A 22,283-nucleotide genomic window follows, 5' to 3' on the forward strand; every position below is an offset into this window, starting at 1 on the left:
CTGGACGCTGTCCTGCTCTTCATTTACTGTTCTGTGTATTAAATAAAGCATTTTAGTGTTTTAGGGCCTATATAATAGAAAACTTAGTTTGATATAGTAAGCTACACTGGCAAAAGTGTTGGGACACCTAATCATTAATTATTTCTTCCAAAATAAAGGGTATTAAAGAGTTTTTCCTGCTTTTGACAGTGTAACTGTATCTACTGCGCAGAGGATTTCTATTAACTCAAATAATATAAATACTGGGTGAGAATAGAGACAGCATTTTTTACATTTAAATTGTCTTTTATTTGATTGCAGACAATGTGACCCCAAGATATTTTAAGATTTATATGTTCAAAAATGTATTTTTTAATACTAGTGTTGTCAATTGATTGACAAAAAAATATCTGACTAGTTTTTGAATAGTGGGAAGTAAAATGTAAATAAAAGAATCAGTGTTAGATTATTATATTATATATTAAATTATATTACTGGTGTCAGTCGCTTTAAAAAAATAATGTGTTAATCACAACAGTTCTTGCAGGCGATAATATTGGCAGCACTGATTAATCCATCCCTGCACTTCAGATCTGATACACATATTTTTTTTTTAACTATACTGTAATGTCACTCATTCTCACGACACTTAAAAATGATTAGTCACTGAGGAGAACGAGTGATGAAGTGTTTCAGTTATTTTTGTCCCATTCTTTCTGTAAACGCGTCTTATGGTGTGTAAACATGCAGAATAATTTTTGTATTGTACATTTTGTATTGTAAATTCTCCATATTCTCCACTGGGTTCAGATCCAGAGTGCAGGCAGGTTAGTCCAGTAACCATTTCTAGTTCCAAAGCCATGCCTTTGAGTGCAGCATGTGGTTTAGCTTTTTCTTCTTGGAAACTGCTTGGACATCCCTGTAAAAGAGGTGGTTTTAAAGGCAGCATATATTACTTTAAGATCTCAATGTATCTTTCTCTATTAATGCTGCATTACAGAAGTGTAATGGCCCAAACCCATACCATGGATTCATGGGACTGGAATTGTGAAAGAGTGGTTCAGGGAGCATGAGATCATCATTTTATATACAAGTTTGTTACAATCTTTATTTGAGGAAAATTGTTTTTAAATATTTCAATCATTGGATTTTAGTAAAATGCAGGATAAGATGTATATGAATTTATTAACAGAAATAAAGTTAGGCAGATAAAATAATGATACATATTGGGTTCTGTCTGCAATCAAACATCAAAGGAAATGGAAGAAAGTTGCAATTTGTTTTAGCTGCAGTTTTAATACTGTCCTACCTTTTTCTGAAATAGTAAAAACTGATGTAAATAAGCTCTGTTTTGTCTAATTTAAAAACCAATCTGGGTGAGAGTGTGTGGGGTTACAGTTCTTAAGGCTAAACAAACGAATATACACACTGTACACACAGTATACACACTGTAATTGTGTACATAAAGTACACTCAAAATGGGCTGATTTATTTTTTATTTAAATTTAGGAGTAAATAGTATTATTTGAAAAAGTAACATTTTTATAAGGTATATTATATGCTTGTCCATCAATTTTACACAAACTGACTGCATAAAAAAGTAAATGCAGTAACACCCGTACAGCCTCATGGAGTTCCGCAGCAACCACTTGGTGAAAGTTGAGCAACTGGCTGAGACACAAAAGTAACATCTGGGATGCCAAAAAAAAAAGCACCTAGCAACCTCTTAGCAACATGATGTTAACAACTTGGGAACAACAGTAGATAGTAACCTCATAGACCACTGAATTTGTGTTGTCATTTTGTTGTCAGCACCATGTTATTTATGCCCATATTTGGGGTTACATGTCTAAGAGGTTCAGGCCTATGAAAAAAATGAATGGGCTTTTCAAAAACTGGCCTCTATCACTTTCTGTGGTAAATAAATATGTTCAGAGCCCTGTACGTTTTATTCTGTGTACATTTTACTTCTAAGCAACACTGGAACCTCTGAATTACGAAGATGTTTAAGGGTAATAATGAGAAAAATGCTAGCTTTACTGACGTCGCAGCTGCGCTACACCAGCGAACTCCATCCGGATCGCGTTTTGGATTTTACTTCTTCACAGAGAATCATTAAACCATTCAGAAAGGTGAAAACACTTTCAGTCTGGTGATGTTGAGCAGTGTAGCCTGTGTTAGAGCTTTAAAAGGCAGATAATAAGAGAAAGTGAGCTTTAGCTACTCAGTGGTTCTCAGTTCAGGAGCAGCACTTCCCAGTGGATTTAGTATTTAATTACAGTCAATGGTTTTTACTGATTACAACACACCTGACCCAAATAATCAACTAACTAATCAATTAACTAACTGAAGAACCATAGAGTGTAAAACACTTAATGTGAAAAAAGGTTTAATGTCTGTTTTTTTTCCACTGAAACCTGTTATAGGACAAATCTCTGAGTTATTTGCAGTAATTGTGCATATGTAATATTTGTTGGAAACAGCAAACAGAAATAATCGGGAAAACGCATTTCTCGTTTGTTGCTTCCAGCAAAAACCAGCTCCAAAGTGTAAGTACGGGATTCTGAGGTGGGACTTCAAAGTAGCATTAACACTTGGCAATACTGTGGCAACATCATAGCAAAACCATAGCAACAGCCAAACAACACCGTGCAAGCCAAGAAGCAAGACACAAGTGAAGGTGCTTACACACTGCACGCGGTAGGTGCGGCGCGGTACGCTGACCCCCATAGGATTCAATAGTGTCTAGAGCGGTAGAGCGGTGCGTCGCTGCCGCGGAGCAGAGCGGAAAACGGCGCGTTTCCCCGCCCATAACCACGCCTCCACCGCGCTACCGCTTACCGCGGGCAAAGTTCAACATGGTTCAACTTTGACCTCGCGGCAAGCGGTACCTCGGCAGAAAACGCATGACGTGAACTCACGCGACTAGAGAGAAACTGTAGTCCACACAACAATAAACGTGCGCGAGAGACTAATAATAGCGATTAGTGAATCCCCTCAGCTGTACATCACTTCCCTACACTCATTTAAAGATAACAGGAGGAAGAGCAGAATCAGAGCTTTGTTCTGACGCTGAGAAAGAAGATACAGATCCACAGAGGCTGTAGAGACTCAAAACTACAAAACACCGGCCGCAGAGGTGGCGGGTTTTTAGAAAACTCCGCCTATTATCAGCAGGAGACGCTTGGCTTCAGCAGCAGCCCAACGCAACAACAACTGGCCAGGGTCCAGCGGAGCGGCGGCACAGCGGAATACAGCGCGGTGTACCGCGTTCAGTGTGTAAGCACCTTAACCCTCTGGAATACCACGGCAACCGGCTTTAGTGTGATTGCAGCGCGGTGCTCGCTGGTGTCCAGCAGGTGGCGCTGTGTGGCGCCGCTGCAGCGCGGAGCTCCGGGAGACTCTCACACTCGGGCGCTGATTCTCTCTGGTACTCGCCTGATCCCGAGTCCGGCGCTTCTCGTTTTTCTCGCCACAGTATAACCGAGTAATGGACTCGGACGAGGGGTACAACTATGAGTTTGACGACGAGGAAGAGGAGTGTAGCGAGGACAGCGGCGAGGAGGAGGCCGACGACACGCTGGATCTGGGAGAGGTGGAGCTGGTGGAGCCGGTGGTGGCCGGAGGAGACCGGGGCGAGTGTGGGGAGAACGGCGGCGGCAGCGGCGGAGGCGGCGGCCTGGGGGGCCTCGGGGCCGGGCAGGATGAGGAGGATTACCGGTTCGAGGTGTTAACCACGGAGCAGATCCTCCAGCATATGGTGGAGTGCATACGGGAGGTCAACGAGGTGATCCAGGCGAGTTTGCGGGGAGTTTTGGAGGAGTTTGCGCCGGTGTAAAGTGCACAGCAGCCCGGGGTTGTTATAGGCCTCCGCCCGCTAAACCCTGGAGCGGTTTTAACCCCGGTATGGTTCTTAAAGGCACCAGAGGGCTGGATAAGCAGCTGAGTGTATATGAACCAGACACCTACAGTCCGCCGGCTCTCACTGTAACTCTCAGGCCGGGAGAGAGAGAGTCCGCGGCTTATTAGCCTTACAGTCCCCCCGGCCCGGTTACCACACATGCTAGTTAGCTTAGCTTAGGTAGCCTAGCCTGCTAACTAGCTTTCAAAAACCAGACTAACGGTTGAATCTCAGCGTGGCAGCTGATGAATACAGTCTGTGTGTGTTTATTACATCTGTAACAGGTCATAAACCCAGTGTTAATCGCGTATTTGTGTTTAAATCGCACATTTCTCAGTTGAGTTTAGGAGCGTGCGCTTGTGGTGTTTTAGCGGACTAGCTTAGCATTCTCGCTCGGCTCGTTTCAGCACTTTCTGTAAATAAATATCAAATTTACACACGACAGCGGTAACTCAACTCTAATCAGAGTAACCGCAGTTACCGCGCGCTGCGGGGTTTTATTCACATCTGAGTGGTGCTAATGAACTGCCACACTGTGGATCTGTCTTACTAACGGTGACCCAGTTATCCAGCTAACGGTGTAACCGGGCCAGAACCGGGATAAACAGCGCTGTTTATAACTGTGTGAGTGTGCAACTGTGAGTAACAGTGTGAGTGTGTAACAGGGTGTGTAACACTGAGTAACTGTGAGATTGTAACTGAGTAACTGTGTGTGAGTGTATAACTGTGTGAGTGTATAACTGTGAGTGCCTAATAGTGCGAGTGCCTAACTGTGTGAGTGTATTTTGTGAGTTTAAAACTGTGAGTGTAAACTCTGAATTTGTAACTGTGAATGTACACTGTGAGTGTATTACTGTGTAAGTGTATAATTGTGTGAGTTTATAACTGTGGTTGTATACGGTGAGTGTATAGCTGTGTGTCTAACTGTGCAAGTGTCATAACTGTGTGTCTGTGTGAGTGCATATTGTTTACAACTGTGTGAGTGTATTATTGTATGAGTTTATAACTGTGAGAGTACACTGTTAGGTTTTAACTATGTGAGTGTATAAATGTGAGATTAACTCTGTGAGTATATAACTGTGTAATTGTATAACTGAGTGTATAAATGAGTTTGTAACTATCTGTGCGTGTATAACTGAGTGTGTAACTGGTTTGAGTCTATAACTGTGAGTGTGTAACTGTTGGAGTTTTTAAATGAGTGACTGTGTGTGTAAGTGTACAACTGTGTTTGTGTGTAACTGTGTGTATAACGGTGAGTGTATAACTGAGGGTATAACTGAGTTTGTAACTCTAACTGTGTGAGCATATAACTGTGTAACTGAGTTTATAAGTGTGTTTACATTACATTACATTACATTACATTACATTTGGCAGACGCTTTTGTCCAAAGCGACTTACAATAGTCAAGTACAATGTAAAATAAGTTTAAAGGTAAAACATCTGTGGATAGTAGACTCACATACTAACTGTGTGAGTGTGTATACTGCGAGTGTCTAACTGTGTGTGTCTATTATTGTGAGACATAACTGAGTATATACTGTGAGGCTTTAACTGTGTGAGTATATACTGTGAGTTTACAATTGTGTGAGTTTATAACAGTCCGAGGTTATACTGTGAGTTTATATCTGTGTGAGTGTACACATTGGTTAGCTATAACATGTAATATTGGCATTGCAGGATTAAATTTAAAATATTTAGTGAAAAGTGCTTGTTAGGCCTCTCTGAGCCAATCAGAGGATCTCCTGTTATAATTTACACTGCTGTTGAGTATTAGTTTGTGTGTGAATCTGAAACGTTGATGATGAAATGTTTCTGTTTGTGTTGTCTTTGTTTCAGAACCCAGCAACTATAACCAGAATACTCCTCAGTCATTTCAACTGGGACAAAGAAAAGCTTATGGAAAGGTCTGTGAACATTTCTCCACCTTGTTTGATTACAACAAATACACTATATTGCCAAAAGTATGTGCTTGTCTCCCTTCTCACGCATATAAACTTGAAGTGATCCCAGTCTTAATCCATAGGGTTTAATATGATGTGGGTCGACCCTTTACAGCCATATCAGCTTCAACTCTTCAAGGAAGGTTTTCCATAAAGTTTAGGAGTGTGTTTATGGGAATGGGAATTTCACTATTCTTCCAGATCATCAATTGTGATCACCTCTGAAAAACAACTCACCACAGTCCCACACACCATAATCCCTCTTCCACCAAACTGACTTCAGAGCAGTTAATTAGTTAGTTAGTAAATTCTGTGATGGTCAATGCAGTAAAGTACAACAGCGCTGTTATCAGAATCCCCCTCAAGAGAGCCCCTCCCACAAGTTGCTGACAGTAGACAGCCAGGCTCATTATTCCTGCAGCCGGCAAAAGTATGAAACTTCTGCAATCATGAAGCAGAGTTAGATAAGTAAGAAAAAAAAAAGACAGTGGTAAGAGATCATTGACGTGTACCCCAAATGCCTTGACACAGCTCTGCTCTGACATTTTATGTGGTCTCCCATTTCGTGGCTGTGTTGTCACAATATTTCTCGCCCTCTCCTCCCTATTTCTCCTTCTGGAGTGATTGGAACACCTGAGTTCAATGATTTGGATGAGTGAGTGAATATTTTTGGCTGTATAGTGTACATGCAGAAAGGATAGTCTAAACTCACCTCATATTTGAAACAAAACAGATTATTTCATAAATATTTTAGCATTATTGTGATGTTTTAGAGTTTTATTGAGTGTTTTTTTAACTGGTGGTGTATTTTATTCTTATCTTCAGGTATTTTGATGGAAATCTCGACAAGTTGTTCTCAGAGTGCCATGTTATTAACCCCAGCAAAAAGGCGAGGACGCGACCCATGAGTACACGCTCCTCCAATCAGGACATGCACTGCCAGATTTGCTATCTCAACTTCCCAAACTCGGTCAGTAACTCCGCCCTCACAGGCATGCATTCTGTCTGTCTTTACAAAAATGAAACTAGTCCAGTTCTGTTTACCACAAGTAAAAATAAATCAGCTTCTAATTTGGTGCATCTGTGCACTGAATCTATGAGGCTTTTGAAACTGATGAGTATGCATGCATTTCTGTCATTTAGCAGTTGTTGTATAGTGAATAACAACAAGGTCTACATTTATTAGTTATTATGGTAGGTGTCTTAGATGCCTCCTGTGAGTACGGGTTCTGTTCCTAGCTTTCTCTATCACTTTAAAGCAGTAGAAACAGGGAAACGTGGGGATTAAATGGCCTTTAGGTAAAGATGTTTAAATGTGAAATGTTTTGATATTTAGTTAGAAAAGTTTGAACACAATACACCAATAAGTTTACGTTCACACAGCAGTTAAATACGGTCAAAGAAGTTAGGGATTCCTTTGATTCTGCCAGTTCATCAGAAACATGTCACAGGAACTACAGGACTTTACCACAATCTCTCCATCTCCTTTGAGAAGTTACTGGTCATTCCATCGGCAAAAGCACGAAGCCTTGGGGTAGTAATGGATGACCAGCAATAGTTCTCGAGCCATGTTGCAAATCTGACTCGGTAATGCAGATTTCTCCCGTATAACATCCAAAGAATTCAACCGTTTCTCTCTCAGGAAGCCACTCAGGTGCTTGTGCAGTCTCTCTAGTCATCTCAAGACTTGACTACTGCAACTCTCCATTGGCTGGTCTTTCACTGCGAGCCGCCAAATCCCTGACATCTAGTTCAGAATGAGGCGGAGCTCGACTCGTTTTCAATCTTCCGAAGTTCAGTCATATTACTCCATTGCTGCCTTCCCTCCACTGGCTTCCTTTTGCCGCCCGCATCGAATTCAAAACTCTGACACTGGCCTACAAAGCCAAAAAATGGTCCAGCTCCCTCATATTTAATGGTACTGATGGTCAAAATCAGATCTGTACCAAGAGCTCTTAGAGCTTCTAGTACTTGAACCACCAACACTCAAGACCCACATAAAACAAACATCCCGACTCTTCTCTGTGCTAAAAGACTAAGTTGGTGGAGCGAACATCCACTAGGTGTCAGAACAGCAGAGTCACTCACAGTCTTCCACTGGATGTCAGAACAGCAGAGTCACAGTCTTCACTCACAGTCCTCACTTCACAGTCAACTGAAGACTTATCTTTTTTCGAAGAGTTCTTGAACTAATTAAAAAAAAAACATTCTCTCTTAGGGTTCTAAACATTATCAAGCTTGGTGTATCTCTTGATCCAAATCTCTACAAACTAGTTAAGGACACTTTAAAGTAAACAACGAAGCACTGTTGAAAGTCGCTCTGGATAAAGGCGTCTGCTAAATGTCTTAAATGTAAAAATGTAAATATAAATGTCACGGATTAAGACACAAACCATCCCGTTTTGTCTTTTTCCTGTTTTGAGGTTGTTATCCTGCCACTACTCTTATCCCTCAGTGCTGAAACCCATTTTTGTCCTCACAGTCTTTATTTTGTTATCCTTAATGAAAAAAAAAAGTTCAGATTTGGGCCCTATGTACCTGCTATGTAATCCAATATTTTTCCATGGTATGTGATGCAGGTAGGTCGCAGGTGTGTCATTGAACTCCAATACATGTGCAATTTGCGCCAGATTGGAATTCATGTGACATTCAAGTGAGAAGGCTAAAACACACATGCTGCAAAATTATAAAATTGATATAGCTGATTGTAGACAATCAGACAAAACACTGAACAAACAACACAGAATCTCTAGTGATCAACAGAGGATAACTTATTCATAATTGTTAAAAATTAATTTACATCCACATACAGCTCTGGTAAACAATAAGGGATCACTTAAAAATGATGAGTTTCTTTGATTTTTACCAAATTGAAAACCTCTGCAATATAATCAAGAGGAAGATGGAAGATCACAAGCCATCAAACCAAGCTGAACTGCTTGAATATTTGCACCAAGAGTGGCATAAAGTTATCCAAAAGCAGTGTGTAAGACTGGTGGAGGAGAACAAGCCAAGATGCATAAAAACTGTGATTAAAAACCAGGATTAGTCCAGCAAATATTGATTTCTGGACTCTTAAAGCTTTATGAATATGAACTTGTTTTCTTTGCATTATTTGAGGTCTTAAAGCGTCTTTTTTGTCATTTCAGCCATTTCTTATTTTCTGCAAATAAATGACATTTTTATTTGGAATTAGAGAAAAATGTTGTCCATAGTTTAGAGAATAAAACAACAATGTTCATTTTACTAAAACATATATAACTATAATTAGCAAAATCAGAGAAACTGTTTCAGAAACTGAAGTGGTCTCTTATTTTTAGTTGATTTTTTTCAGAGCTGTATATCTAATATATTCAGGTGAATAGCCAACACCAGCAGTGGAAACAGTTAAAACAATTCCTTGTTCATATAAAGTCATAGTTTACCCACAATTCCCTACGTCCATGAACCCCAGGATCTACAGCCTGAATCTATGTGGAAAACAATAATGACCAAAAACTAAACTAAAGTATTTTAGTTGTGACTGTGTCTGAGTCCCAAACATTTTCAGGAAGGTTATTCCAAAGGTGGGGAGCTTTAACACACAAAGCCTTTCCACCTGCAGTATTTTATGGTCTGTGCAGAATTTAACTTTAAGCCAGTGCAGTGCTGATATTTATGCTTCCACATTAACCAACACAAAAGAGTAAAAAAAGATACAGTAGGATTTACTGATCTCCACCTGATTTTCCGAGAAGTGACTGTTTTAGTGTGTTTAGTTGTATTTGTGTGTGTGTGTGTGTGTCTGTGTGAGTGTGTGAGAGATAATGATGTGGTGTTTCCCCTGCTCTGATTCAGTGCTTCTCTTCTGTAGTATTTTACAGGTTTGGAATGTGGGCACAAGTTCTGCATGCAGTGCTGGGGGGACTACCTGACTACCAAAATTATTGAGGAGGGGATGGGGCAGGTAGGTCCTGATGCTGTTTTTATATTAAGAAACTCTAATGCTGCTGTCTTAATGCTGTCCTTAAGTTCTAAATTTTTATTTAGAAATTTGTTTATATTTAACTTGTCTTAATGTCTTGAATTCTTCACCCACGTGTCATTCAGAATGTCACAAACAGGCAATTAAATTGTATTTAATTAAAGTGCAGGACCTTTTTTTAATTTTATAAAGTGGTTTGAACAGGACTTTGTTTAAAATATGGCTTTGTCAAAAAAAATACAGAAATACGCATAGTAAAGTATGTTTCTTTATTAAAAAAAAGGATTGAATATAAGAATAGAAAATGAAAATATATGAAAGTATAGAAAAGAATATGTTTGAAGATTATGAATGTTATATTTTTTTCCTTACAGACAATCTCATGTCCTGCTCACAACTGTGATATTTTGGTAGATGACAACACTGTAATGTAAGTAGTCAAATTTAGTAATGCCTAGTTCTACACTACACACTACCCGGTACACTACACAGTACCCGATACACTACCTGGTATGCTACACGATACCAGGTAAACTACACAATATCCATAACTACCCAGTACACTGCACAATAGCCGGTACACTACCTGGTATGCTACCCGGTACACTACATGATATACGGTACACTACACAATACCTGGTAAACTACCCAGTACACTACACAATACCTGGTAAACTACCCAGTACACTACACAATATCCGGTACAGTACTTTGTACACTACACAATACCCGGTACACTACCCAGTACACTACACGACACACTACATGATATACGGTACACTACGCAGTACACTACACAATATTTGGTATGCTTTCTGGTACAATAGATGATACCCTGTACACTACACGACACGCTGCACGACACACTACATGATATACAGTACACTACCCAGTACACTGCATGACATCCGGTACATGATACCCAGTACACGTACACTACTCGACATGCTGCACGACACACTACAAGATATGTACGATACACTAGCCAGTACACTACACAATATCCGGTATGCTACCTGGTACACTACATGATACCCGGTAAACTACACGACACACTACATGATATACGGTACACTACACTACACTACACCCAGTACAGTACACGATACCTGGTACACTACCCAGTACACTACACAGCACACTGCACGACACACTACACAATACTCAGTTCACTAACCGATACGCTCCATGACTTCGTTGTTGATGATCAGCCATGTAGTGTTATAAAACCCAACAACTGACCACTGACCAGTCATGTAGGGTGAACCAGGCATAAAGTGATTCATTTATTGGCTTTAGTTGATGTAAGTTGAGTTTATTTTGATCATTTTAACAAAAGGTGTGAAATTGTGTTTTTTTTTGTTTTGTTTTGTTGTTTTTTGCAGGCGGCTGATCACTGATTCAAAAGTGAAGTTAAAGTACCAACATCTAATCACTAACAGTTTTGTAGAGGTGGGAGGAATTTTAAATTTACTTGTGGAGTTTTTCTGTGTCTGGTAGCAGTGTGTAAAAAGACTGCTAGTTTGCTGCACTTTGATTCCTGGGCTGCTGTTATGGTGTGGATGGGTGGTTGTTATGGTGTTAATTGTTGGCTGTTATGATGTTGATGGGTGGTTGTTTTGATGTACTGCAATATCCATGTGGTATATCTGTGTAATATACCAATGTCCAGAAAATGTATTTATTTTAAAGAGGAGCAGCATATTGTTTTGGCTTCATGCGTGGGTTTATTCCACTCAGTGTTAAACGGACTCACTGTAGAACTGAAACTAACTGAGTGCCTCTTCCGCCACCTTGTGGAGAAACTTTTAATCTAAACTACAGATGAACAGCCGCACTGAATTAAAGATTTAAGGCCATTACTGAAAGGATCTGTGTTTTAAAATTTGAAGCAGTCGTACAGTTAAAGTTACAAATTCGATTTTGCCTGACTGTATTTTTTTTTTTTTTTTTTTATTGCTAAATGTAATTGCAGTTTAATATATACAAACTTGCCATTTACTATTGTATGTTTAACTTAATTGAAAAAAAATGATTTCACATTTCAGTTTAATGAGATTAATATGGCCACAAATTTGGGAACTTACTGTACAATTATTATTGTTCTTGTCCAGAAGCTGTAAAGAATCACAGTATTCCAGATCAGGCGGAGTAGCAGCTCTGAAAAACAGGTGGAATAATAAAGAAGATTAAAATGAAGCTGAAGAACAATATAAAAATAAAATATAAATAATTGACTTTGCTGCTAAATAAGGAAAAGGTTATTGGTCTGAATTATGCAGATTGAATGATTATGTTGATATTGGATCATTTAATATTTCATATTAAAATATGTGTCTGTGTTATCTAAAACAAGTTGTTTACATCTGTTGTTTATCTAAATACGTGCAGAAGCATATGTGGAGATGTGAGTGTTCAGCACTAACCATTTGCTTGCTGTTTTTCAGTGTAATAGACTTTTAAAATGGTGTCCAGCCCCTGACTGCCATCATGTGGTTAAGGTCCAGTATCCAGATGCCAAACCAGTGCGCTGTAAATGCGGGAGACAGTTCTGGTAAGACCTGTAAGATACAGGATGCTAAACCCGGAAATGTTCAAAATTTTATATTGTGATATTCTAATAAGAATTAATGATCAGTGTATCTGTGAAAACACACAGTGACCTTGTGCCCAGTACTGATATATAAGTTTTATATTATACATCTATTTATATTATATTATATTATATTATAGTGAGTAAATGAAATCAGTGCTGTGGGTGTTTGGCTTATCTGCCCTTTTGTCTGTTTAGCTTCAATTGTGGAGAAAACTGGCATGACCCTGTGAAATGTAAAGTGAGTTAACTTTTAAAAGAGCATTGAAAAATATTTCAGAATGTAAAAAATGCTCTTTCCTGTTTATTTAAAATATTTTTTTGCTTTTTTCTGCAGTGGTTGAGAAAGTGGATTAAGAAATGTGATGACGACAGTGAAACCTCTAATTGGATTGCAGCAAATACCAAGGTACAACATCATCTAAATCATCAGCTTTTGTTTTCGAAATGGTGTTAATATACATGATATTTACATTATTTATATTTATCATTTAAATATTTCTATTACTTTCTTCAGTGTGAAAAAAGGGCAAAATTAGGTCATGATAGCAAAATGTTCAGGGCGATATATTGTCCCAGAAATTATTGCGATAAACGATAATATTTACCACTATAAAATTTATTTATTTATTTATTTATTTATTTTTTGCTAATGGGCTCCCCAAAAGAACTTTAAGACAATGTGCCACAATAATAATACAGTAGCATAATTATACAATTACACCATTTTACATCAAATGAACATTTTATTATTTAAAACGGAGGCATAGCCTAATCACTGTGTTCATCTGCTATATGATATATTTAACTGAAATTGCTGATCTGAACAACCAATGAAAAAAGGAAAATCATGAAAATGATCAGGGGAGCCCAAATTTTTTCATACCACTGTATATTGCCCCTTTGTGGAGAATGTTTAACTTGCTAATTAGAGAATGTCATAAACAAGAATGGGAAATCTGATTGTTGTGAATGAATCAATGTATTTATTGCTGCATATTTAAGAAAATAATGTTGCTTTTATTTTTTTGTAGAACATTCTCATCTTTTTACCAGAGCAAAAACGTGCGTGTGTGTGTGTAGTTTTGCGATTAAATATAAATGTACAGTCACTGATGTTGGACCTGTCTGTCTGTTCGTTTGTCTTTGCCTTGTGTCCTCAGGAGTGTCCCAAATGTCATGTGACGATTGAGAAGGACGGCGGCTGTAACCACATGGTGTGCCGTAACCAGAACTGTAAGGCTGAGTTCTGCTGGGTTTGTCTCGGGCCGTGGGAGCCGCACGGCTCGGCCTGGTGAGTGCAGGTCCAGCTCACTGCAGCGCTTACTCTACTGTCTGTACAAGACCTGGGGTTCTGTACTAGATCAGGGCTTCTGTACTAGATCAGGGCTTCTGTACTAGATCAGGGCTTCTGTACTAGATCAGGGGTTTTGCACTAGATCATGTTCCTGTCTGTCTGTTTGTGCTCCAGAAATAAAAATAAATGTTTTAATCCTAAAGAAGGGCCAGAATTTAAAATGGATGTTTTGTAGAACTCAGAAATAAGCAGTGTTTTTTTTCTTCAGGTACAACTGCAATCGCTACAATGAAGACGATGCAAAGGCTGCCAGAGACGCCCAGGAGGTAAAAACAATCCCTGTATTATTATCATCTAAAAAGTAGATTTAAAACCTGTGCAGGTGAATTATGTTAGTTGGAGTGAGGGCTGATAGTGGGAGCAGGTGAATTATGTTAGTTGGAGTGAGGGCTGATAGTGGGAGCAGGTGAATTATGGGAGTTGTAGTGAGGGCTGATAGTGGGAGCAGGTGAATTATGTTAGTTGGAGTGAGAGCTGATAGTGGGTGCAGGTGAATTATGGGAGTTGTAGTGAGGGCTGATAGTGGGAGCAGGTGAATTATGGGAGTTGGAGTGAGAGCTGATAGTGGGTGCAGGTGAATTATGGGAGTTGGAGTGAGGTCTGATAGAGGATGGAGTTGATTTATGGGAGTTGTAGTGAGGGCTGATAGTGGGTGCAGGTGAATTATGGGAGTTGGAGTGAGGGCTGTTAGCGGGTGCAGGTGAATTATGGGAGTTGGAGTGAGGGCTGTTAGCGGGTGCAGGTGAATTATGTGCAGGGTTCTTTAGCATATATGGTACATGGCAAAATTGTGGAACACCTTACACCGTCCAGTTTCTCATGACATTTGGCTTGGCAGTGTAAAACACTTAATACACAAACGTAAATGGCAATTTCTCATAATCGTACAGAAAGTGCATGAATGTTGTGGATGAGAGTTTGTGGGTTTTATTGGTTTCCATTGCATCACATTAAAATTTATTTTTATTAAATAAGTTTAAGATATTACAGCCTATTACAACATTACCTCCAGAAGTATTGGACGGAGTGTCGTCATAACTAAAAGCTTTATGTTCTGCTCATCTGCTCAAGTTAGTCCTTATCTATTGGCAACACATCTCTACGTAGTCTAGACAAGCTATGTATGTGCATTTGCACATCTGTGTCAACACTGGATGCAACTTAAAGTAGCTGAATGCATTTAGTAGTAGGGGTGTTCACCGATATCTGGTTGTACAGTTTGTTTGTAGAAATAAGTTTAGAGCACATTTAGAGCATTTCTCACTGGAGCTTCAGAAATCGAGCAGGCGTTGTCTGATCGTCCAGGTTCAGTCATTAATGGTGTTCGTTTGATTTTTCGCCAGACTGTTCCTTTAACTTGACTGTTGTGTTTGGTGTAGCGGTCCCGCGCAGCGCTCCAGCGCTATCTCTTCTACTGCAACCGCTACATGAACCACATGCAGAGCCTGCGCTTTGAGCACAAGCTGTACGCGCAGGTCAAGCAGAAGATGGAGGAGATGCAGCAGCACAACATGTCGTGGATCGAAGTGCAGTTTCTGAAGAAGGCCGTGGACGTGCTGTGCCAGTGTCGCTCCACGCTCATGTTCACCTACGTCTTTGCTTTCTACCTCAAGAAGAACAACCAGTCCATCATCTTTGAGGTTTGTGCTAGCTATGGGGTGACAATAAGCTTTCAGATTCTCAACCAATCAGATGCTTACTTTTTGTTGTAGTTTTTATTAAATCAGTCACTTACAGGAGTTGCAATGTTACTTTAAAAGGTCTGTCGAGACATTGAGTGTAAGACAAAAATAGGAAATATATGTAAAAAATAGGCAGATTTTATTATATGCTAATCATACGCGATGGAGACCCAATCTCTACAGATTCTTTATAGTTTAAAAAACAGAAAATAAAGTTAAATATGTATTTCCTTATTTTATTCCAATCTGAAAAACGGTCCAGATTGTGACTCCAAGATAATGTATGTTATAATCAGCTAGTGCTCTACCAGCTCAAGAGCATCCTTTTGCTCACTATCAAAATAAGAGTCCTGTAATAAATTTACAGTTCCACTGGCATTAGGATTACCTTCTTGAAATAATACAAATATTACAAAATACTCAAAAACAAATAAAACAAATATAAAATCTTATTTATGGCTCTAACATGATGTATGTTATATGATACGATATATATGATATGATATCATATATCTCTTACACTGCTGGTTTTTGGAGATGTATGCTGTTATGTACATGTCCCTGCACTGCTAAGGAGTGTAAATTTCCTCCTCTGTCCCTCAGAACAATCAGGCTGACCTGGAGAATGCCACAGAAGTGCTGTCTGGATATCTGGAACGAGACATCTCCCAGGACTCTCTGCAAGACATCAAACAGAAAGTCCAGGATAAGTATAGGTAAAGAGTGATCAGAGACTATTTTCAGACTGCAGGTCTAAATCAGATTTTTGGTTTATCTAGATCGTTCCAGTTGTTTGTTTGTCTGGGCGATCACATTTTGAGGGGGGTCTGGAATGGCATTTTGAATTAGATTTGTGCAGATGTGCCTCAATCTTGACGCTTAGAAGGGATTTTAGCGTGTCCATCACGTACTCCGAACTGAGCCACTTTACCCAGCATGGAGACGCTTTATTCAAACTGCTTTTAATTCCACTCATCCATGTTGCTACAGGAAAAGCTCCTTATGCACTTCCACTCTACTGGACTTCATGTGCCTACTACTTCCCTACTTTTCTATTTATATTAAGTACAATATGTCTATTAATCTGTTTTATCTATTTTACTCTTTATTTTATATATTTTTTCATATTTAAAGGTTTCCTTCCGGAAAAAAATCCACTTTTTCTTGTCCTTTGTAAAATACTATAGGTCTCTCTGAGTTGTATATGATGCTGCACTTGAAACTGTTCCTCAACCTCCATTGTCTGCAGAAGTTAGTAAAAGAAAATATTCAGAAAAACTAGTCGATTAGGAAAAGCACTGGTCTACAGTGTTTTTTTTTTCCTTCTTTTCTCTCTCCTCTCCTTCCCACTCTTTCTTTCTCTCTCTATGCTGTGTTGTTTGTGTGTTATATGTTTTTTTAAGAGTCTGTGCCTCTTGCCAGGCTGCCATTGTAAATAAGAAGTTGTTCTTAATGATTGCCTGGTAAAATAAAGGTTTAAATAAAGTCCACCAATAAAAGAAACCACTGCAAAAATCCACAAAACCACTGGGTTAAAAGTTTATTTTTCAAAAAATAAGTTGTTTTAATTAAAAAATAATTGTTTTTATCCAAAGTCCTTCCAAAAGTTAACCAAAAGGGAGCTCTACAAAAAGAAGAGGTCAAAAAACTGTTTGGCTTAAATACTCCATCTTGTCCGTCTCCAGCACACACTAAAACTCGCCTCTCTCTCTCCTGTTTCTCTATAGAAGTCTTAGCTCCTCCCACAGCCTCTTTCTCATGTAATTACCCACAGCTATTCTATTGTACATATATGTGTAAACACCTTAAATTGTACATATTTACCAGATCCTTTAAACAAAATGAATTGTAATTAGTAATGAACTGAAATATTAATAGTGAAGAACAGAGCTATTAAGTAACATATATATATATATATATATATATATATATATATATATATATATATATATATATATATATATATATACATATATACATATACATATATATATTTATATACGTACTATGGAGTAAAGCACCGTTAAAACGGATTACCGGAGAACTTTTTTTTTTTTTCACAAAAAACAGCTCAAGTGGCATTTATTCATACTAGAGACCACAACTAGACATTTTAAAAGTTGATTTAAAAAAAAAAACAGTGGAATGAGATCTTTAATTATATTGTATTTTATTTTTTCTTATCTTACATTATAATTGCTCTGCTCTGGGTGGAACTGGACCGTGAAATAACATTTTTGTTCCACTGTGATGGAATGACAAGGTTCAGACAAAGTCTATATCTTGAATTCTTGCATATCTGCCCCAAAATCTCTGATTGGGTCGTTTTTAATTCCTTTATTATAATTGCCAGGTAGGTTTTTATCCTGAGTAGTAAGCAGTATAAAGAGACTCTCTTTATTGCTCTTTTGTGATCAGCGTATTTCTGCGTGTTTTCTGCAGATACTGTGAGAGTCGACGGCGGGTGCTGCTGCAGCATGTGCACGAGGGCTATGAGAAGGACTTATGGGAGTACATAGAGGACTGAGGAGGATTCCTTCTAAGCATAAACTTTCTGCAAGGAAATGAACCTTCAGCGGTTCAGAGCGCTGTGGTGGTTCGTCATCACGACTCGGCTCTCGGCCATCTCCACAGATCCTCTCCATCTCGCATCCTCTTCTTCATGGCTGTTCATTTTTTGTTTGTTTTTATTGAGAATTTAAGTTAATTTTATTTTAATAAAAAGATAGACTATTAAACCTCCCCAACCCCCCACCCCCAACGTCAGTATTGCAGTTTGCGGCAGAGTTGATTGTGAAACACGGCGAGGAAATGTATTCTTCCCTTCTACAGTAGTTTTTGTGGCAAATTGACAATATGTTTTTATTTTATTATATTTATCTAGTTCTTTTTCAATAGTTTGTTATGAAATGAGCTTAAGCAGAACGTGTAGTTTGTGTTGGGAACGCTTGTATGCGTGGCTTAAAGCTTTCTTCTTGTTCTCTTTAATAAGAGAAAAGGGCCTTTAGGGAAGGAGACACAGACTTTGAGCTGTAAATAATACCGTATGTGCATGGAACGTGGCTAGGGACGCATTTCTTTACGTTCTTCTTTTTTAATTCTTATTATTTATTCTTTACAGATATTCAAGAATGTGTTTGAAACCCTGTGTGGCGGGGCACATTTCAGCTTCAGTAATGTAGGTTTAATTTGTTTTTGGTTGCATTTGAATTCTAGAGGTGCAGAAATCTATGAATGAAAATGTGATCTCGGACAGCAAACAGGAACCTTAACTGTGCGTCGTCTGATGTAACGCGCTTGATTGGTAACTCTGAGCCACGCCTAGGAGTCAAATAGCAGCAGAGCTACTCTGAAGGTGAACATAGAAAAAGATCTTTTGACTCGTCCGCTGGAACACAACCTGTCGGCTAACCTTAATCTGCTCACCTACCTGTACATTTGTTAATTAACATTCAGACCCGCCCACCGCCCCTTTCCTAAAACAGCTGTGATGTGGTGGGTAACACACTTCCCGCTGTTTCATGAGAGCAAACCTGAGTGATATTCACTCAAATTCAGAACAGTGCACGTTTCTACAGCTTTTACCATGTTCTGTCTTTTCTCGTTATTTTCTTTTTTCTTGTTATTAATGCACCTGCACCTTTTGAGTGTTTGGGGAAGCTGAAAGCATGTTAAAAGCAATGTTCTGACACTACACTCGCCAGCCAAGTGGTGACTGTTTAGAATTGCTTCTTGCCAAAACTGATTTAAAGCAATACTTCAGTTTTTCAACCTAAACTGTGTCACGGTTTTAGCGTTTGGTTGATTACCATGCTCTCCAAACTTCAAAATTTATATAAAATGTGTGGATGTAAAACATTTTATTTTATTTCAAATTTTTATCCCTAATTTACAAGGTCAATTACCCAACCCACTCATTAAAACAACCCTTATCCCTACTGATGCCCCAACACCAGGAGGGTGAAGACTAGCACATGCCTCCTGCAATACATGTGAAGTCAGCCACTGCCTTGTTTCAAGCTGCTGTTGATGCAGCATTGTCGGGTAGCATCACAATGCTCTCGGAGGAAAGCGCAGCAAAAGTCTTGTTCTGATCGACACCACCCTTTAGAGTGATGTGGTGAGAGAGTGCCATCTACCCATCCAGAGAGAGCAAGGCCAATTGTGCTCTCTCAGGGCTCCGGCAGCCAATGGCAAGCTACATGAACAGGATTCGAACCAGCAATCTCCCGATCGTAGTGGCAGTGGCTTAGCCCGCTAAACCCCTGGCGCCCCACAATAGAAGTCTATGAAAGCTCATGGGCAGTCACTTTAGAACTCAGTGGAAATCTATGCACAGTCAGTTGTCCTGGTTTCAATGGAATCCTGATGATCAATTGTCAGTGGAAGCCTATGAGTAGAAAATGATTGGTCGCCATGATCAACTGCTACTGATTTATTTCTATCAGCACTTCTTCCTCTTTGTTCAATCCTGGGGAAGTTTGGTTCATGGTGATGGACTGTAAGGTGCAGCCGTGATTTCTTATTAGGTTGAAAATGCAGAGTTGTTTCTTTAAATGAGAGAAAGCTTGTGTAGTGGCTGGAAGTTGGCCAGTTCTAAAACAAAGAAATGCTAACAACACTAATGTACAGGAAAACAGATCACATGGTCCGTTTGTACAACTAAATCTGGTTTGGGTGCAGGACTGTCAGTGTTTTACTCTGTTTTTCAGATGTTTTTTTTTTTTTTGTTTTTATTTGTTAAATTTCATAAACACTGTTTTGAGTGCTTGGTAATTCTCCCCAGTGCATCAAACACCTGCGTCTGTATCTGAACCTGATTTGTGAGGTAGTTTGACAGCTTTTACTAACGGTCATTGTTACACACATGGCTTTGTTTGGAAAATGTGTTGGCTGGAGTGTACATAGTCATGTGCTTCGTCCTGAAACCCCTCACCGGGAGAATCCTGAAGGATCCAGTGTTGGCTATGCCGGGCGATCTCTTCACCAAAGTGTGAAATAAAAACTACGCGGCGAATACTGACTCTGATCAGAGACGTGTTCATTTCCAGTGGCTTTCATGTGTTATAACCATTCTTACAAACAAAAAATGTCCTATTTAAATAAATCTCATTCAAAAACTATGGAGCTTTTTATTTGATGTAATTTTTTTTTTTTGAATTTTTTTGTGATCTATTTTTGATTTATTCGTAATGATCTTGTGTCTGCATGCTAAAACAATACACCTCCCTGCCTAAAACTCAGAGGCTTTCTAATGCAGTGGATTAAGTGGAAACACGCGGTAGGTGATTCTTAAAATAAAAAACTGGCAAATGAGTGTCTGAGCAAAATGGGGATTATAACAAAGTGGAGTTAAAATAAAGAATGCGTGTTTCTAACAAAGTGGCCTGAGAACAGGCTCACTGTATTTTTCTGTTCACTGCTTGATGTCCAGCAGGGGGCGGTAAAGTCCTGGGAATGGTGTTCAGTAGCTCGGGCTGAGTGCATATATTTTATAAAAAAAAAAAAATATATATATATATATATAAATATTAACCCTTTCAGACCTGCCTCCTTTACTGTGGACATGTATTTTCATATTTTCACTGCACTGAAAGAAAAAACTTTTTTATCATGTTTTTTTTTTTTTACTTTTTAGGGATGGTTTATTAAATAAAAAAGTTAATATAAAATAGGCTTACACATAGGCTTCCAATATATATAGATGCAAAAAAAAAATGTAAACAAATTTGTGAATCATAATTTTAGATATCGAAATCGTGTTAATGTCTAATATATACACTATCCAAAATTTGGTTTATGTCTTTAATATTCCCACCCACTGATGTATGGACTAGAGAACTAAACAAAATATGCTGTAATTATATTTGGGATACCACCATTAAAGTAAATAAAAGCACTAAGCAACGAGGCTTAGGAGCCTGAGAAATCCAAACAAAAATTGCTGCATGTAAAGTTATTACCAGAAGTAGCCATAGACTGACAGCCTTGGTGGAAAAGATTACAAATTGGAAAGAAAATATACTATATGTAGAACTATATCTAATAATATAGTGTATGTAATAATGATATGTGGCTAATATCCGTTACAATGTTACACTTTTTGATGGAGTGTTAAAGATTAAAAGAGACTTGAGATAAGCTACAAAGCATAAATATAGATATACAAATAAATATAAAAACAATAGCTTATAGAATATTTAGTACCTCTTTATATAAACAAGAACAAGAAAAATATGGTTAATAAAATGTTTAACAACATGTCAATTGTGGAAAACAAGAACAAAGATGATACTAGATTTATGTTTCTTGTATCAAGTGAAATTTAATTAATTTGTGAGCGAAATTAAAAGGACTCTTGACAGAAAAAAAACAAGATTTAAGGTGGGGCTTGATTTTTTTATGTTAATTATTGTACATTTTACATATAGTATTTTAAGATACTGTTGTTAATTTATTGTACTTGTAAAAAAACATTCTTGAATAAAGTTTCTTTAAAAAAAAATGTAAGAGCAGAGAATATAACCTTTACCTTTATCAGACACCAGAGGGCGCGCCAGTACGGAGCCCGGGAGGGGCCATGGATAAAAAAATATTAAATCGAGTGAACGATATAGCAGTTCGATTTCTTTAATTCGTGTTCACGATTTCTGTAATTCGAGCGAAAATATAAATTTAGTTCAAATGGAAAAACATGTGGTTTGCAGAAAAATGTGTGTGATGTTCATTGAAGGTGTAATGATGGTCAGTGTGGACATACAAATATGTTTACTGTCTACCAATAGACATAGATTTTTAATAAGTTATGTTGTAAATGTCATTTAATGTAAATGTTTTTTTACATCATAATGCAATGAAACAATTCTA

At 38.4% G+C, this 22,283-nt stretch overlaps 1 protein-coding gene across 1 annotated transcript; it reads left to right on the forward strand.

Moving 5' to 3' along the window:
• Positions 1-3,288: 3,288 nt before the first annotated feature.
• arih1l (ariadne homolog, ubiquitin-conjugating enzyme E2 binding protein, 1 like) lies at positions 3,289-20,539 on the forward strand. Its single transcript, XM_049465810.1, has 14 exons — positions 3,289-3,775; positions 5,717-5,784; positions 6,646-6,790; positions 9,674-9,766; positions 10,159-10,214; positions 11,170-11,236; positions 12,232-12,338; positions 12,576-12,618; positions 12,715-12,786; positions 13,541-13,671; positions 13,943-14,000; positions 15,114-15,374; positions 16,020-16,132; positions 17,859-20,539. The coding sequence occupies exons 1-14, from the start codon at positions 3,470-3,472 to the stop codon at positions 17,941-17,943; spliced, it is 1,605 nt and encodes a 534-aa protein (XP_049321767.1). The 5' UTR covers positions 3,289-3,469; the 3' UTR covers positions 17,944-20,539.
• Positions 20,540-22,283: the final 1,744 nt, after the last annotated feature.

The sequence above is a fragment of the Astyanax mexicanus genome, chromosome 16 (genome assembly GCF_023375975.1).
Source record: "Astyanax mexicanus isolate ESR-SI-001 chromosome 16, AstMex3_surface, whole genome shotgun sequence".
In the NCBI taxonomy this organism is placed as follows: Eukaryota; Metazoa; Chordata; class Actinopteri; order Characiformes; family Acestrorhamphidae; genus Astyanax; species Astyanax mexicanus.

Bases quoted from the DNA above. Each gene is read 5' to 3' on its own strand.
- arih1l (XM_049465810.1), top strand. From the start codon at position 3,470: ATGGACTCGGACGAGGGGTACAACTATGAGTTTGACGACGAGGAAGAG. The intron at 5,785-6,645 runs GTCTGTGAACAT...TCTTATCTTCAG, and splicing joins AAAGAAAAGCTTATGGAAAG to GTATTTTGATGGAAATCTCG. The intron at 9,767-10,158 runs GTAGGTCCTGAT...TTTTCCTTACAG, and splicing joins TTGAGGAGGGGATGGGGCAG to ACAATCTCATGTCCTGCTCA.